At 59.7% G+C, this 15927-nt stretch overlaps 1 protein-coding gene across 1 annotated transcript; it reads right to left on the bottom strand.

Moving 5' to 3' along the window:
- Window positions 1-8442: 8442 nt before the first annotated feature.
- Window positions 8443-12803, bottom strand: PTGES (prostaglandin E synthase; the record flags this gene model as incomplete). The annotated part of the gene is made up of 3 exons (XM_084299244.1): window positions 12661-12803; window positions 10760-10842; window positions 8443-8692 (listed from the first exon to the last, which is right to left on the bottom strand). The coding sequence occupies exons 1-3, from the start codon at window positions 12766-12768 to the stop codon at window positions 8443-8445; spliced, it is 441 nt and encodes a 146-aa protein (XP_084155370.1). The 5' UTR covers window positions 12769-12803.
- Window positions 12804-15927: the final 3124 nt, after the last annotated feature.

Below are 15927 nucleotides of genomic sequence, written 5' to 3'. Positions count from 1 at the left end.
GTTGGCCGGGGCTTTGCCAGCAATCCTGCAGAGCCCCAGGTCATTGAACCGTCCCAGGGAAAGAGAAAATTGGAAAAAGCTGTTGGTTTCAGCTGAGTAGGCGGCTCCCGGCGCTTCGTGCCAACGGCAGAGCCGGCTTCGTCTTCCGGAGGCACAGCCTCCCCGGCGGCAGCTCCGCAGATGTGCCGCGGAGCCCGCGGCCGGAGGCTCCATGGGGCATTTTTGTGTTCGTGCCCAAAGGAAATGGTTTCCCCCTCGCCCCACCCCAGCACGCAGCCGAACCAGGGGGCTCCTTTTTGTAAAATGGGCACGGGGGAGGCGGCCTCGCCCCAGGGCTCCAGCTCTGGTATCGCAGCGACGCGGGACGAGCTGGTGCTGGGGTGGTGGAGGTTGGAGCCCGGGGAAAACGTCCTCGGGAGGCCGCGGCACCCAAGGCAAGGAGCAGCAGCCCAGTGCCAGGTTGGACGGGTGGAGAAGGCACCGGCCCTGCCTCTGCAGAAGGGCTTCACCCAGACGGGCTGGTGGAGCGAATACAGAGTGGAAAAATCACAGAATTGTCAAGGGACCTTGAGAGATCATTGAAATGCAGCAGCAGAGCTGAGCACAAAGGCAGGGAACACCAAGATGAGCACCCACCGGTGCACAAACCAAGGCCAAAAGCACCCAAACCCCTCGCGTGCCCACCCGAGAGCATCCTGCCCCTCTCCACCCCCCCAGGGCTCTGGCCATAGCCCTGTGCAGCTCCCAGCGGTGACACCAGGACCTCGGGGACACCCCAGGTGGTGCCTGCCCGGGGGCTTCACCCAGCACCCAGAGCCCCCACAGCAGCCGAGCTGGGATAAGCCTGGCCCCTACCCTGCTCCAACCTCCCTGCCCCATGCTCTGCAGCCAGGGAAGGGGCACAGCCAACACCACCCACCCCTCACAGGGGTACAGGCACCCCAAGGGGGATGCGCTCACCCCAAAAGCCCAACCTGAGTCCTCAGCTCTATCTTCTCCCCCTCTTTGCTGGGTGGGAAGGACGCAGCTCCATGGATAGCCACAGTGAGACACCGCAGGGACCTCAAAGAGCTGCCGGGGTGGGGGCAGCTTCCCCACAGAGCAACCCCCCCAGGAACAGCGCTGGGGCAGGGGGCGAGGGGGTCCCATTCCCATGGAAAGCACACGGGGCTCTTTTTCCAGCCGTACGAGCTGAAACCACAGGGATATAAATGTCGCTGCCTCTTTGCGAGCATTAATGAAAATAAACCCATCTAATAGTTTGCAGATGCCATTTCTGTAAACCTAAAAAAAGCAGGGAATAAATATTTCTTCACTAAATATCTATATGTATATATATATTTGAAAACATTCGTTCCTAATCTTCGGGCCCCTCCTTCGCCACGCTCTTGGCAGCTTATCACGGATTGTCAGTCAGCGTCGAAGCCTCACCGAGACGAGACGCAAATTGCACCCACGGAGGGGTATCAGGACGGAGGGATTAGTGTAACCTGAGCTTGCTCTCTCCCTTTCTATTTGTACATTTCAATTACTTGTAACAAGATCCACGGTGGATTTTTAATTTTTTTTTTTTTTTTTTTTGCATGTCTGTGTTTTTTTGGAATTTTTTTGTAAGGTTTCTGTAAAAACAACTCTTGTGAAATAATGGAGGAATAAATATTTTACTGAGTAGAGACTTGTCGGCTCCCCTACCTGCCCTGGCCAAGCGGCACCTCGCAGCCCCCCCCGGGCTGCTGAGGGATTTGCTCTGCCCAGGGTTGTTGCTGCTCACGCCAGGAGCTGCTGCAGGTCCCCTGGGAGGTTTTGAAGGATGGGGAGAAACTCCATCTGCCTTCACACCTGCCCCCGTTAGGATCCAAATTGCATCCTGGGGTCCCAATTGGTCCCTGCACCCTGGAAGAGGGGCAGGGGGGGAGCGTGCTGGGGGGCCCCACGGAGCCAGGACGGGGCAGGGGACCTCGGTCCCGCAGCCAAGCCCTGTCCTCAGGCTGGGGATGCTCAAACTGCAGCACCTTGCCAGCTCCATCTCAGTTCATTACAGAGGGAAGGGAGCACCCACAAGGTGGGCTCAGCTCACTTTTCCCCTTTAGATCCATGCTGGGAGCAGCAGAACGACAGGGACCTGCCCCCAGCAGCCTGCAGACCCCCCCAAAGCAGCACCCACACATCCCCCTGCAGCAGGGCAAGGGGCTGAGATGGGACGAGGCCAGCAGCAGCCAGCAGAGCCCCTCACTGCTATGTTGTCAGGTCAAATCCAGCATCACAAATGGGGGTGGGAGCCTCCGACCACTAATTGATGCTCCACAGATGTCAGGGGAGAGCATCTGCTACAGAAGGCCTGTCCTCCCAGGATGAGCACTTGTCTGCAGGCACAGCAGAGACCAGAAAAGCACACAAATTTGGGAGCCAAAAGGACAGGCAGAAAGATCTGGATCTGCCTGGAGAAGAACCCGAGCTAAGGAGGCGGCCGCCTGTGCTCTCATCGCAGCCCCGTGCTGATCCCAAGGGCACCGACTCGGTAGGGGCTGAGCATCACCAGGAGCAGGAGGCAGCACCAAACCCTGCACACCAAGGCAGGCACTGACCTGGCACATCAGACCCAGCACCCACAGCTGGCGAACGTGAAGATCAGAAGGGCAGGAACAAGGCACAGCTCACAGCACAGGGCTCCAAAACGCAGGAGGACAGCGGAGGTGCCACCGAGCAGCCCCGTCCAGCGCTGCTTGGGTGGAGCAGGAGACGAAAAGGGGTGAAGTGGATTCGGAGAGGGTCAGAAAGCCAACGGCGGGTGGATCTGCGGCAGCGAGACGTGGCCCAGATGGAGCCATGCACACAGCAGAAGGGCTCAGTGGGGAGGACACCTCCTGTTTGCTGCTTTCTACCACCTGCCTCGGTCCCCCTGAGCCAGCTGGCATCACCGACAGTGACACCAACCCCTCCGCTAGCCATGGTCCCACTCAGCAGCAGCTTGACCCCCCCATGGGATCCGTGCTGCTTCACTGCTGCTCCATATCCACTTATTTACCCCTTCAGGAAGGGACTCGCAGAGCTTTATGGCCATTTGTCCCGCCTGGCCCCAGGCAGAGGACATCACCCAGGCAGCATCCTCACATCCTCAGCATGTGGCCAGTGCAGAACATCCCCTTGGAGGGCATCCAGCCCCGAGTCAAGAGACCCTTGGAAGCGAAGACCTCGCAGATCCCAGGGCAGATTGCTCCAGTGACTCATTCCCGTTAGCTGCTGGAAATATGTCACTTATTTCCTGCCTCTGCTGCCCCCAGCTCGAGCAGGAGGTCCCAGCCGATGTCCCGCTGGCTCCAGGAGCTGGTGGGCTGCAAGCCAGGAGCCAGGCAGGGTCCACACATCACCGGGGAAGGGATCTGCCAGGGATGGGGAGCTCCAAGGCACTGTGCTGCCTCCTCGTCTCCCAGCACAGGGGGCTTCTCCTCCTCGGCAGCGGTCCGTCACGGCCACATCCAGCACCAGAACCAGCTTCTGGTCTCCATCCCCACGCCCTAGCTCGGGCTGGAGGCTGGGAGGGTTGCAGGGCCGTGGTTTTCAGGGCCGTTTCCTTCCCTGAAGCAGCTGGTTTTCAGCCAGCCGAGTCCCAAGCGAGAGGTCTCGGATGATGGGAGGACCATCCCGCACCCCTCTCCTCGTCCCCGACCCCACAGCCCGATGCCCGCACGGGGCTTTCCGCCCGATGGGAACCTGAAGTCTGCCCCGGCGATGTTTTAACGCAATTTTTTAATTTTTTTTTTTTTGGTGTTGTCATCAGCACCGGCTGCCACGGCAGCAAGACAAAACAGAGCTCACATTTTCCAGCTCGCAGGGATGCCAGCCCCGTTATCCCTGTCCAGCCCCGTTATCCCCGGCCAGCACCTAGCGGCACAGCACCCTCCCCTCCGGCTGCGCTGAGCCCTCTGGTGGCAAGGGGAAGGCGCAGGGCCCCCCCCCCCAGCCACCAAATCCCCGCCGCAGGGCACCCACAGAGTCCCCTCCTGGCCCAGGGGATGCGACAATCCCCCCCCAAACCCGAGCTGTTCAGAGGGAGCACCCCCCCCGCGCTGCAGCGGGCGCTTTGCTCCTCGCTGCGCCTTCCCCAAGCCCCCAGAGGACGCAGCCCGAGGTGGATGCGGGGCTTTAAGGGGCTGCCCCTTAAATTTGGGACAATTTGGGAAGCGAGACCCGCTTTGCAGCCGGTGTCATAAAGCCACACGGCAGGCTTGCTGCTGGGAGCCCCCCGTGCCGCCCCTTCCCCAAGCAGCTGCCCCAGGACCCCCCCCAAACCCTCCCCGATGACAACCCCAAGGAGCAAAGTCACCAAACCCTCAGCAGGGGACAGACGGGCTCGACTTTGGGCACAGAGGAGGGGGTCCCCCAGCTCCAACCCCCTCTCCTTGTCCTGCCCAGGACCCTCAGCCCTCCCCAGCACCCCGACTCCTGGGGGGGGTCCCCTCCTTGTCCCCGGGGCTGAGGGTGGCTTTGGGGTGCCCCCCCGGCCCGCTGCCACACGAGGGTGCTGCAGCACCACGCAGCGCAGCGCCGGGTGGCCCTGGGGACACAGCCCGGCCCCGCAGCTCCTTCCCACCGGCTTTTCCAGCAGGGGTTGGAAATATCTCCCCTCATCTCACAAAGCGGGGGGACCCCCCAGCCTCATCCTACTTGCCCCAAAAGCCACAGCCCCCCACCGCACCGCTCTGCCCTCTCCGCACCCACCCCTGCCCAGCTCCCTCTTCCTGGGTGTCCCCAGGGCACATCCCACGGCTCAATAGCAAAAATCCTCCAAAATAAAGCTTTCCACAGGCTACCTTGAGCCCTGTAAATGCCAGGGACCAGGAGGGGAACACTCATCATTTCCCTAAAGGCCAAGCCTGCTGGATGCCTGTACCTGTAGAGCTGGCTCCCCGCTGTCCCTGTGAGTCACAGGAACACGGAATCCTCACGGAAAATAACAGGATTTGCATGGCAAAAACCCCACAAAGGGGACAAACAAAACACGCTTGCTAGAGGAAATGGGATTTGGGGTGAGGGCAGAGCAGGCTGGGCACACGTGGAGATGCCCCAAAGCCCAGGGGAAGGTCAGGACGGAGCGGGGTGGGAAGGGGCAAGCACAGAGCCCGGGGGAGCGAGGGATCCTGAGCTGGCTGCAGCAGGGGAAGGGGCTCCCCGCTGGGTCCCCGCTTGCTTTTTTCCCCCACCTCCAGGGTCCCAGGGCTCAGGGTGTGCTGGCAGAGTGACTCATATTCAAATCCCTCGGCACCAAATGCTGCAGATGTTTGGTCCCAGGTGGGGTGTGCAGGGTGAGCGCTTCGTGTCTGAGCCAGGTGTGGAAAACAAGCCCTTGGCACACACGCACACTAACCCAGGGACTGGTAGCTGCAGCCACAGCCCCTCCAGGAGCTGCAGGGGACACCGGGGATCCCTTCCCACTGCACCGAGGCCAGAGCAGAAAATTTGGAGCTTCAGGATAACGTTTGAGCCAGATGCCCAAAGCCAGACGGAGGTGGAAAGGCTCAGCACGGGGAGCAGCGCTGGGTGAAGGTGCTGCCCGCAGGGTGCAGGCAGGGAGCTCCTCACTGCTCTGCACCCTCCTGCCCCAGGGGACAGCACCTTGGCACTAATGGTGAGCAGCCCCGAGCTCCTCAGGGCAAGAGGGAGGATATCTGGCTCCATCACCCACCTCTCCCCCCCAAAAAACCACCCTGCAACACCCTGGCTCCCCACCAAGCCTGCTGGGTGCCCACCCAGGCTCCCCGCTCCCCCACGCGCAGCCAGCAGCTCCCAGTGACACGGTGCTGGTCCCAGTCCCGGCCATGCAGGGCCCAGCCGGGCTCTGTCCGGTCCCCCACCCACCTCCCTCCAGGGTTTCAAAACAAACGTGATGGCTGGGCCTCTCTGAAGTCTGCCTTGTGGGCTTTCTCTGTTTGTTTTCTTGGAGCCAGGAGAGTTCACGTTCCCAAGCTTTTTTTCCCTACAGCCAGTGCAGCAGGGTTTATTATTTTTTTAATAAAAAAAAACAACAAAAAAAAAGCAAGCAGAGCTCTGCACATAACCTTGGCTTCCCCGAGCAGGGCACCAGCCCCAGGCACCAAACCAGCAGCTGGGAGGAGGCTGGAAGGATTCGCAGCTCTGGGGGTTGGGGTTCCTGCAGCCCCGCTTCTTCCTTCCCATCCCGAGCCTCAGTCCAGCTCCATCCCAACACACAGCAACGTGTACTGGATGGAGGCCATCCCACAAAGCCACCGCCTCCCTTGCTTGAAAACAAAAAGCAGAGGGAAAGGAGCGCCTGCCAGGGGAACCATTTTGTCCACCCCAGCCACCTCGTGCAGGCACAGGGCAGGCAGCACCTCCCGACCACCGACAGCTTAAGGAAACAGGAGGGAATCGGGGAGGTGAGGGCTTTGCTTCCTAGCCAGTTCCAGCAAAAGGAGGGGGCTGCTGAGCTCAGAAAACACAGGTGGCTCCTACATAAACCACAAGGACAGCATGGAAAACAACTACAGCTTACCTGCACATCTCCAGCCCTCTGGGATTTAAGCACCAGCTTGGCTCCACGAGGAAGGAGTGCAGGGAGAAAACTTGCTTGGAAAAAGCATCTCCCCTTGGGAACAGGCATGGAGAGGGGCTGGGGGCACACCAAACCTTACAGCAGCCTGCTGCTCTGACAGGACAGCCAAACACAGCTGCTTTGCGAGCCCCAGCTCTGCTAAATTTAAAGGATCAGCACAAACGATGCCCACCTGGAAAAAAAAATTCCTCTCCAGGGCAGGTGGGCCTGGAGGAGGGGGTCCTCGTGTCTCCAGGAGCCCCGGGGGCACTGCTAGGGCTGGGCCCAGCTGCTGGCCAGCTGCATCGGCTGCTCCCGAAGGAAGGATGTATCAGAGCATAATGATTTGTTTTTATTGGGAATATTTGCTTCCTGCCACCAGGATGCATGTGCGGCAGCAGAGGAGCGCGCAGGGGGCTTGAGACCTCGTGCGCCGCGTGAGCCAGCGAAGGCTCGTGACGAGGGGAACCCCCCGGCCATCTGCTGAGCCGGGGCTGTGCCAGCGAGATGAGGCCAGGGACAATCTGCTGAGCCCTCCCCGAACTGCTCAGCCTGAGGCCACGTCTCTGCTGGGGGCTCTGGATGGGGGCTGCTCCCCAAATTGGGTGTGGGTTCAGAGCCTGAGCTGCCTTTGCCCCCCGTGCGCTCTCGGTAAGAGCACCCAAGAGGAGAGTGTAGCAAAGGGAAGAGCTTTTGTGCTCAGGACAGCTGGAAAGGGAGTCTATTTTCTGCTCATCCTGCCATCTCCCTGTGATCTTAGCAAGCCCTGCGTTGCCCTCAGAGGAGGCCCTGAGCAGCAGAGGCTTCCTCCCTCCTGCCCTGCCCTTCAAAGGGGCGCCCCATCGCCTGCTGCCGCTCAGTGCTGGGGGACAGCTGCATGGCAGCAGAGGGCTTGTCCTGCAGTGCTTGTCCTCCTGCAGTGCTTGTCCTCCTGCAGGGCTCCGGTCCCAACCCCTCTGCTCCACCACCAGCCCTTCACGCAGCACCACGGAGCAGCAGCAGCACCCTCCTCCCGCAGGGGCACATTTTTGGGCGCGCGTTCAAAGCGGCTCCGCTCGTTTCCAGAGCTCCCTGCCAGCACCAGCTGATCGCGGCAGCGGCGGACAGCAGGGGGACAGCTGAAAGAAAACAACCCCAAAGCAGCCACGGCACGTTCCCCAAATAGCAACGGGCTGCCCCGCAGCCAGGGAAAGGCTGCGAGTGGAAGAGAAGAGATTTACCCCGCAGCCCCAGGAGCCTTTCCAAGCATCAGCGTGCGGATGCAGATGCGGGCGAGGGCGCAGCTCCCTGCAGGGCAGGCAGTTCCTGCCGCCTGTTTTGGGCACGGCCCTGGTGCATCCCGTGATGGGGCCGAGACCCAAAGCCTGGAGCAGCTGCCCCTGATCATAAGAGGGGCTGCAGGGGGCTGCGCTCGCCCCCGCTGCGCTGGCTTTGCGGCGCTCCTGGCACCAGGAGGATATTTGCTTTTGTCCCTCTGCCAGCACCCACGTCTGCCAAACGAGGGCTTCTGTTGGGCCGTGGGACTGCTGTTGGCTTTTTTCTCCCTGATGCATGGGGTGTCAGTGACTGAGGAGAAAGGACACATCTTCCCCACCCCAGGCTGGGTCAGTTAGCCAGAAAACCCGTTTTCCTTCGGTGAAACCCCTTCCTCGAGGACAGGACGCGTGCAGGAGCGAGGGAAACCTGCTCAGCATCCCCTCCCTTCCCCCTGGGGTCTCCCCTGCCTATTTTCCACTGCCGACACGGGGACCTCACAGCGGCCACGTCACAAATCCCCGCAGCGCCAGCAGCACCCCCACGCCCCAACCCGCTCCAGCCGGGGCCATCCTGGTGCCGACGCAGCTGCAGAGAGCAGGACGAGGAGGGTTTTGGGTGGCCGGTCTTGTTGGGCGTTACCAATACGGGGCGGCGGCGAGGAGGATCTGCAGGGCCATGGAGAAGCAGGGCAGCTGCGCCACGCTGTAGGCCACGGAGCGCGTGGGCGCCCTGAGCCGCAGGAGGTAAGCCAGGGTGTGCACCACGCGCCCCGCGCAGAAGACGAAGAAGTGGAGCCTGGCCACCGCGGGGCTGGGCTCCAGCAGGGAGTAGATGGCTCCGAGGAAGAGGAAGGGGAAGATGTTCTCCATGTCGTTGCGGTGCGCCCTGGAAAGGGAGAGAAGGTTGCTCGTTCCCAGCGGGGTTCCCCGCTGTCTCCCAGCCCACCGAAGGGGTGGATGCAGCCCCCAAAGGGCTCCGATCCGCCGCCCTACGCATGCACGCAGCGGGATTTTGCACCTGGCATCCCTCTGGAGGGGATGCTGTGCTCCCAAAACCGGCGGCGAGCTGCCCTCCATGCCTGGGACGCCTTTGGCGCGGTGGCTGACAGCTCCAGGGCTGGAGTTATAAACAAACAAAGCCAAACAAAGCCAAACAAAGACCCTGCGCGGAGCTGCGAAACGCTGCGAGCTGGCGAGGGGCCAGCGCGGCACGGCCCCAAATGCGGCCGAGTTGCTCAACAAGCGGGTGGTTTGCAGGCAGATGTGTCCCTGGGATGGGAGGACTCGTGGCGTGTTCGCCCCTTGCCCCCTGCCCGTGGAACCGAGGTGTGTTGGGGCTGTGCTGACAGCCGTGGCCCAAAGGGTGACCCATGGATGGCCACGGGGCCAAACCCTGCCCGCTCCCTAACTCCTGTGCCCCAGCACGTTCAAATGTCCACAAAGCCTAGAGAAAATCTGCGATAATTTCTTCTCTGAAGCAAAAGCCAAGATGTTTCTGCTACTCTGTGCAAGCTGAGAAGTGGCCGTGAGGTTTTAGGCTGCTCAGTCCCAGCTCATTAGTGCAGACATGGCTGCGAGGAGCCTGGCTGGAGGCTGGCTTTGCAAACAGAAGAGGGGCTGTGTTATAAAGCCCCTCTCCTGCCCCTGGAGGCGGCTCATAGCAGGGGAGATGTCCTGGTGTCTGCCCTGGCTGCTGCACCCTAAAAACACCAAGCTCCTCAGGACAACGTCTGCCAAAACCTGAGTTGCTTCCAGCCCTGGCTTTGCTGCAGTGTGAGGGTGATGCCCAGGAAAGCTTCATCCAGGGCTTCCAGCACCCCGTGAGCCCCGCAGGCAGCAGCAGCACGAGGGCTCTGCCCACTACATCCACCTCCAGGAGGGGCAGAGCCCGGCCTCAGGGCCCTGTCCCCCAGCGAGGAGGGATGGACGTGGCAAGGAGCCCGCTGGACAGCCCATTGCAGCAGCTCTCTGCGTGGTTTTGGGACAGGAGGGAGGAACTGGCCTGGAGGAGGCACTGAAATGAGTCCCTCAGCCCCACCGTGCTGCTGTGGGTGCTGTGCACGGGTTTCAGCTCGTGGCTGCTCGTCCCTGCCACATCCAAACCAGTCCCCAGCAACCCAGCAACCCAGCCCGGCAGAGCTGTGGTGGGGCTGGAAGGACCAGTGAAAAACAGGGAGGAGAAAAGTGTTTTGTTTTGTTTTGTTTTGTTTTGTTTTGTTTTGTTTTGTTTTGTTAAAAAAAAAGCTAATTGTCCTTCCAGGGCTGACGCTCAGCCAGGGGCCTCCAGGCAAGGCGAGGGGGAAACCTCACTTGCTCCACGCAGCCTCCACAGCCCCCAGCACAGCACCAGGGCCGAGCACCCTGCTGCACCCTAATGGGGACAGAGGCCTCGGGTTTAATTTGGCTCCCCCAGGGCTGCAAAAGGATTTGTAAGGTCAGACCTGGCCTGTGCTCACCGCACAGTTCAAGCCCCAGACTTCCCCAGGCTGCTCCTCCAGCTCCGGTTATTAATTTTTTATGGCAGCCTGTTTTTCTTCTGAGTAACCAACAAAAGGGTTATGATTAACATTGCTTCTATTATTTTCTTTCCCCTAGCAAGCGAACAGCTCACTGCCTCCTCCTCCTAACCCCTGGCAGCCCGGGGACTGGGTGATACGGGAGGTTTTGCAAAGCCCACCCAGCGCTGGGAGCAGCCACGCTGAAATTGGGGTCGTGTCATGGGACAAGCCCCCAAGGACCAGCAGGGCTCTGAGCATCGGGGTTTTGTGGTGTCTGCTGGCCCCAAACCCGCGTCCTTCCACTTCTCCTCGCTCTAGCACACACCAGGCTCCCGTTAAACATTAGGCTGCCCTGGTGTACAGGGGCCTGCCTCGGACCTGCAGGCATTCCACCCATCTGGGTAATTACTTAATTAATGACCCTTTTAGCTTTCCACGGTGGCCCCGGTACTCGCCTGCGGCAGCGCTCCACGTCGGGGTCCTGGCGGTAGTACTGCAGCCCCCCGTTGCGCAGCGCGTCCTCGGGGTTGGCGAAGGCCTGCAAGAGAAAAATCCCCCAAGGGGGGGCTGTCAGGGGACACGTCTCCAATGTGGGAGCTTCATTTAGGGGTTTTGTGTGGATTTCCGTGCAAATCTTAAATGGGGAGGTTAAAAAAAATCGTTAAATCCGCTCAGCCGGATGGGAGGAGCACAGTCAGTGCTCGCTCAGGGCCTCTTGTGCTGCACCTCGGGGCGTGCTGGAGATCATTTGGGTGCTCTTGGTGGTGCAGATCCCTGCCAGGCTCCCATCCTCAGCTCACAACAGGACCCCCAGCCCACCCTGGGCAGCAGGCAGGGCTGAAGAAGGGTCAACATCTTGCCTGGACACCAAGGAGATGTGGTTGATCTGCCACATTTATTGCAGGAGGTCCCAGCCGGAGCTGGGAGTTTCCACCCCAATGTCCCCATCCCTTTTCGGAGAGCTTACAACGCTTCCTGGAACTCTACAGGTGGGCTTTTTGCCCCTGGCCCTCGAGACCAAGGAGCTCTCTGAGCCCGTTTCTCACCACCCTTCACGAACACAAGGGCAAACGCACCTCCACATGCACCACCCTGGAGGTTAAGCCCTGCTCGTCCCAATGGGTTTCCCCTGAAAACCCCACTGCCCCCCAAGCAGATCAGAAATTTGGGCTCCAAGCTCCCGGGGGTCCCGTGCTGGCCTGGCCCCAGCCCACTTCTCTCCGTGAAACCCTTTTGGAAGAGCCTTTGCCAACCCCCGAATGAGATCACTCCTGGCACGGCGCTTGCAGACGGTGAAAGAAGCATCCAAAAGATAACAGGGAATGACAGATCGGTTTGCCCTACCGACACAGAAAATTCCCTGGCTGGCTTTTGGGCACCGATGCTCTGGGACTGAAACAGGCCCCAGGGGAGTTGGATTCGTCATCAATAGGCTCACAAATTGAAATGATTAATGCAAGCTCCCCACCTATGCTCAGAAGCTGCTCGGCAGGGACCTGTTTACACGCGACAGCTTCGCTCTGCAGCCTGCAAGGGACCCTGGCACTTCCTTCAGTCGTGTTACAAGCCCAGGCTGTGCCAGGGCTGCAGCATCTCTCACAAACTGAGGAAGAAGCCAAATTGTTAGCTACGATGATGCCGCAGCACAGGAGTGTCCATCTTTGCATTTTGCCTGAGAACAGAAATTTCTCCCTCGCACTCCCCTGATGCCGCAGGAAATGTCTCGAATGGTTTTCAAGTTATTTTTACAGACAGCGGAGTTTTGCCACCAGCTCCCACTGGGCTGCAGGCAGTCAAGCTCCTGCTCCTTTTCTCTCTGTGTCCAAGACCCATTTCCTCCCGCTATTGTTTTTGTTCGCCACGACTTTTCGCTCTCCTGGAGCGCCCACGAAGCGATTCGGCCTCTGAAAGCACACGAGAGCTTTCTGCTCCATCCCAATCGTTTCTTCTGGCATTTCAACGATCTGTGCTCAAACCTTTCTTTTTATTTTTTTCTCCTGTTCTTCCAGACACAGCAAATTAACTGTAAACAGAGCCTCCTTCCAGAAGCAGCTCACCTGCATGGCATTTTAAATCTGAAATTGCTATTTAGATTAGGATTCAGAAACGATAAACATCAAGCTACAGATGGTAGAAACAAACAAAAAGAGCCAAAGAGAAGCGAGATATTTATCTGCCACAGCTATAAAACATGTTTTGCTTTCAACTCAAGTCAAAGGAAACCCGCCTTGCTTCTGCAAAACTTTGTGGCGGCCTTTCCAGGATTAAAAGAAGAAAGGGCTCGCAGAAAACCCAAACAGAAACCCAGGCGAAAAAGCAGAAATGGGTGAGGAAGGGAAAGGAAAACGGAGCGTACCTTGTTTCTGAGTCTCACTTGCCCCGTAATGATGGCGACGACGTACATTTTCACAATCAGGACCGTGCTGTAGAACGCAAACGACAGGAACACTTTGTTCTCCATCATCTTGGGGGGAGGCTCAGAGCCACCCGGGGCCGTCTGCAGCGCTTCCAGCCCCCGGAGCTCCTGCCTGGGCTGCGAGGGCTCTGCAGGGGCAGGGACAGCGGCGTGTCAGCGGGGCTGCAGGCAGGAGCAGGGGTGTTTCGGCACGGTTGCTCTCTCGGTGCAAGCCCACAGCCTCTCGGAGCTGGGCAGAAGCAAACAACGAGTGAAAACCAAGGGTGGGCAGCAGAGCGAGCCGCTCGCCCTGCGCCGTGCTTCTCGTACCCCTCCCCGGGATGTCCCAAGCTGGGACACGGCTCCCTCGGCTGCTTTGGGGGCGCAGCAAGTACCACCCAGCCCTAAAACCCCCCGCCACAGCCCCCCAGACCCAGCTCTGCTCCCGGTTGTGTCTGGAGCTGCCAAGAGCATCCCTCACCCATCAGTGATGGGTGGGAGGGAGGAGGAGGTGGGGAGAAGGAGGGCACCTACCTCGGCTGCACCCAGCCCGTGCTGCTGTGCTCCCTCTGTCCTGGATCCCGCAGCCACCCCTCCGATCCCACAGCCACCCCCACCGTGGCAGAGCTCCCAGTGCTCCCAGTCCCGCCCAGCATGGGCTGAGCAGAGGCAGGCAGCTCTCCCCTCCGCTGCCACCTGCCAAGGGACAGGGGACAGCAGAGCCCTCTCTTGTCCCAAAAGGGCACAGGGGTGCTCCCGAAGCCCCCAAGCACCAACAAAACCCCAAAGCCCCAAGCAGCAGAAGGAAAACTCACCGAGTCTCCCGTCCCGGGGACAGCGAGGCTTGGGATTTCTCCAGCAAGGTGAAGCAGGGGAGCCAGGTACGACGTGATTCCAGGTCTGGAAAAGCGGCACCTAAATTTGGAGCTGCCTTTCCTCAGCCAGCTAAAAAAAAAAAAAAAGAAAAGAAAAAAAAGAGCAGGATTTAAGCCTGCATGGAGGGGTCGCAGCTCTGCTGTGAGCCTTTAACTCCTCCTTCCCCAGCCCGCAGCGAGGGGCACAGAGGGGCTCCCCCAGCCTGGATCTGGGGCTGGGTTCCTTTAAACGCACACCAAGACGTGTGTCGGGCACATGGAAACTCCCAGAGATCGAGCGGAAAATGAGTGCCTTGAGGATGTCAGCGGTTTTTTCATTAGCTGTTGTTTTAGACTAGAAAAAGTTGTTTCCAGCCACAGAAAAAAAGCCCAGAAAACCAATGAGCAGGGTAGGATGGGCGGTATCTGTCGAAAGAATCTCCCGAAGCACTGCTGCTTCTGGGTCTGCTCCTGCTCTTTTGTGCTTTTTAACCTTTTAACTACCCACTGAGCAAGCTTTGCTCCAAGAGGAGCCAGGACCAAGCTCAGGTGCCAGCCACAGCCCCTCCCTGCTCCACGAGGACAGATTTAACCCCAGCAGCTCGCAGCCCCCTCTCTGGGGGGGCTCGGGGCAGGACGGAGAGCAGGAGCCCCCCTCTCCTGGCGCAGAGCTCTGCCACCTCTTTGCATCCACCTCTGGATCTCCCTCGCCGTGATGATCTCCTCTGCGGTGATGCCATGGACCCCAAGGTGCTGTGCCAGCCCCCCGCTGTGCACCGGCTCAGCCCCACGATGTTGTGAGCAGGAAAATGAGCGCTTTGATGGGCGAGGGATGCTCTTGGCAAGAAGGACCTCGGTGCCCAAGGGCTGGGTGATGCGAGGCACAGACCAGCCCTGCCACAGGAGCGAGGGTTCCTCTGGGAGCCTGGAGCCGGGGCAGGCAGCCGGGCCCCTCTCCGACCCCTCACACCCTGCTCTGGGTTTGCCAGCCGAGCCCACAGGCATCCCGCAGTGCCTTCGTCTTGTGCAGCACGCCCCGCTGAGCAGCAGGATGGCACGAGCTCGGTACCTCCTGCAGGCAAGCCAGGACTTCTCCTGGCAGCTGGAGACGGATGGACGGACGGACAGACTTCCTCTGCGGTGTTATTCAAGCACTGGCAGGATGTCCTGGCCAATTACATCAATATCAATTACACGAAGTGATCAGGAAACACAGTTTTAGGTGCAAGCCCCTGGAGCAGACCCAGACACACACGCTGGATGTGTGGGGTGGGATCCAGGGTGTTTAAACCTGCAGCAGGCACAGAAAGGGCCTTCTGCTGTGGGTTTCTGCATTTCAGCCCCTTTCCCACGGGGCTGAATCCTGGTGCTGAGGGCACAGCACCCCTGTGGATGGGGACGAGGGGCAGAAGCCACCTTTGAAGGCAGAGGGGATGCCCCTGGGATCCCAGCCTCACCTTTTGGGGTCCTCACACTGCAGGACACGGCCTCTGCAGGGCGGCACCTTCCTGGCACGGGGCAATGCCGGCTGCCAGGAGCAAGTTCAGCCCCCCCACGGGGTCAGGAGGAAGCAGGCTGTTACTGTCAGCGTGCTGATCCTCCTACACGGATCGCATCCTGCTGGGACAGAGCCACTGCTTGAACATAAACCGTGTCCTAAGGGCAGTATGGCTTCACAACACAAGCCCTGCCCTAAAGCCTTTAGGGCACAAGGTCTCAGCTCAGGAAAAAAAAAAAAAAAAACCACCCTAAACCAACCCTGCTAGCAAAAAACACAGCATTCTTTGGAGAAACAATTAGTAAGAATCAGGGCCAGGCTCTGAAAGGGTTGAAGGCTTAGTCGCTGGGTGAGAGTGACCCCAGGAGCTGTGGGGAAAGGAAGAGGGTTTTGCTGCATGGCCCCAGGGTGCTCCTGCCTGCTGCTGGCCAGGGTGCAGAGCCCTTCCCCGAGCACAGCTGGGATTTTCAGCCACATTCCCAACTTGATCCGAGGCTGCTGCCAGCGCAGGTGCCTCCTGCCCCACTTCTCCCAGCACCAAGCCTGGGAGCAGGCAGACGGGTGCCAGCCCTGGGGAACCCAGCGACCCAGAGCAGGCAGCGCTGCTCCAGCTCAAACACAGCCACGTTTTCAAGTAAAGGCATGAGTCGTTTCAGCTATTTATCAACCAGAAATGCGCTCCACCTGCGCTCCCTGCTCAGCCTGCATGAAGCCAGGGTGACGCAGTTGGGCCCTGCCCCAGCTGGCAGTGAAATGCCCTTGCCCCACGCGCAGCTCCCTGTCCCCTGGGGGTCTGCGGGACAGGAGGAGACACCGCAAAGTAACTCAGCAGTGAAACCAGCAGCGTGAGCATCTCCCGAAGCTGCTTCAGCCTTC

Source organism: Netta rufina (genome assembly GCF_964035555.1).
Source record: "Netta rufina genome assembly, chromosome: 20".
NCBI classification, from domain to species: Eukaryota; Metazoa; Chordata; class Aves; order Anseriformes; family Anatidae; genus Netta; species Netta rufina.
The sequence above is the reverse complement of the archived record's forward strand: the minus strand, read 5'-3'. Positions and strand labels throughout refer to the sequence as shown.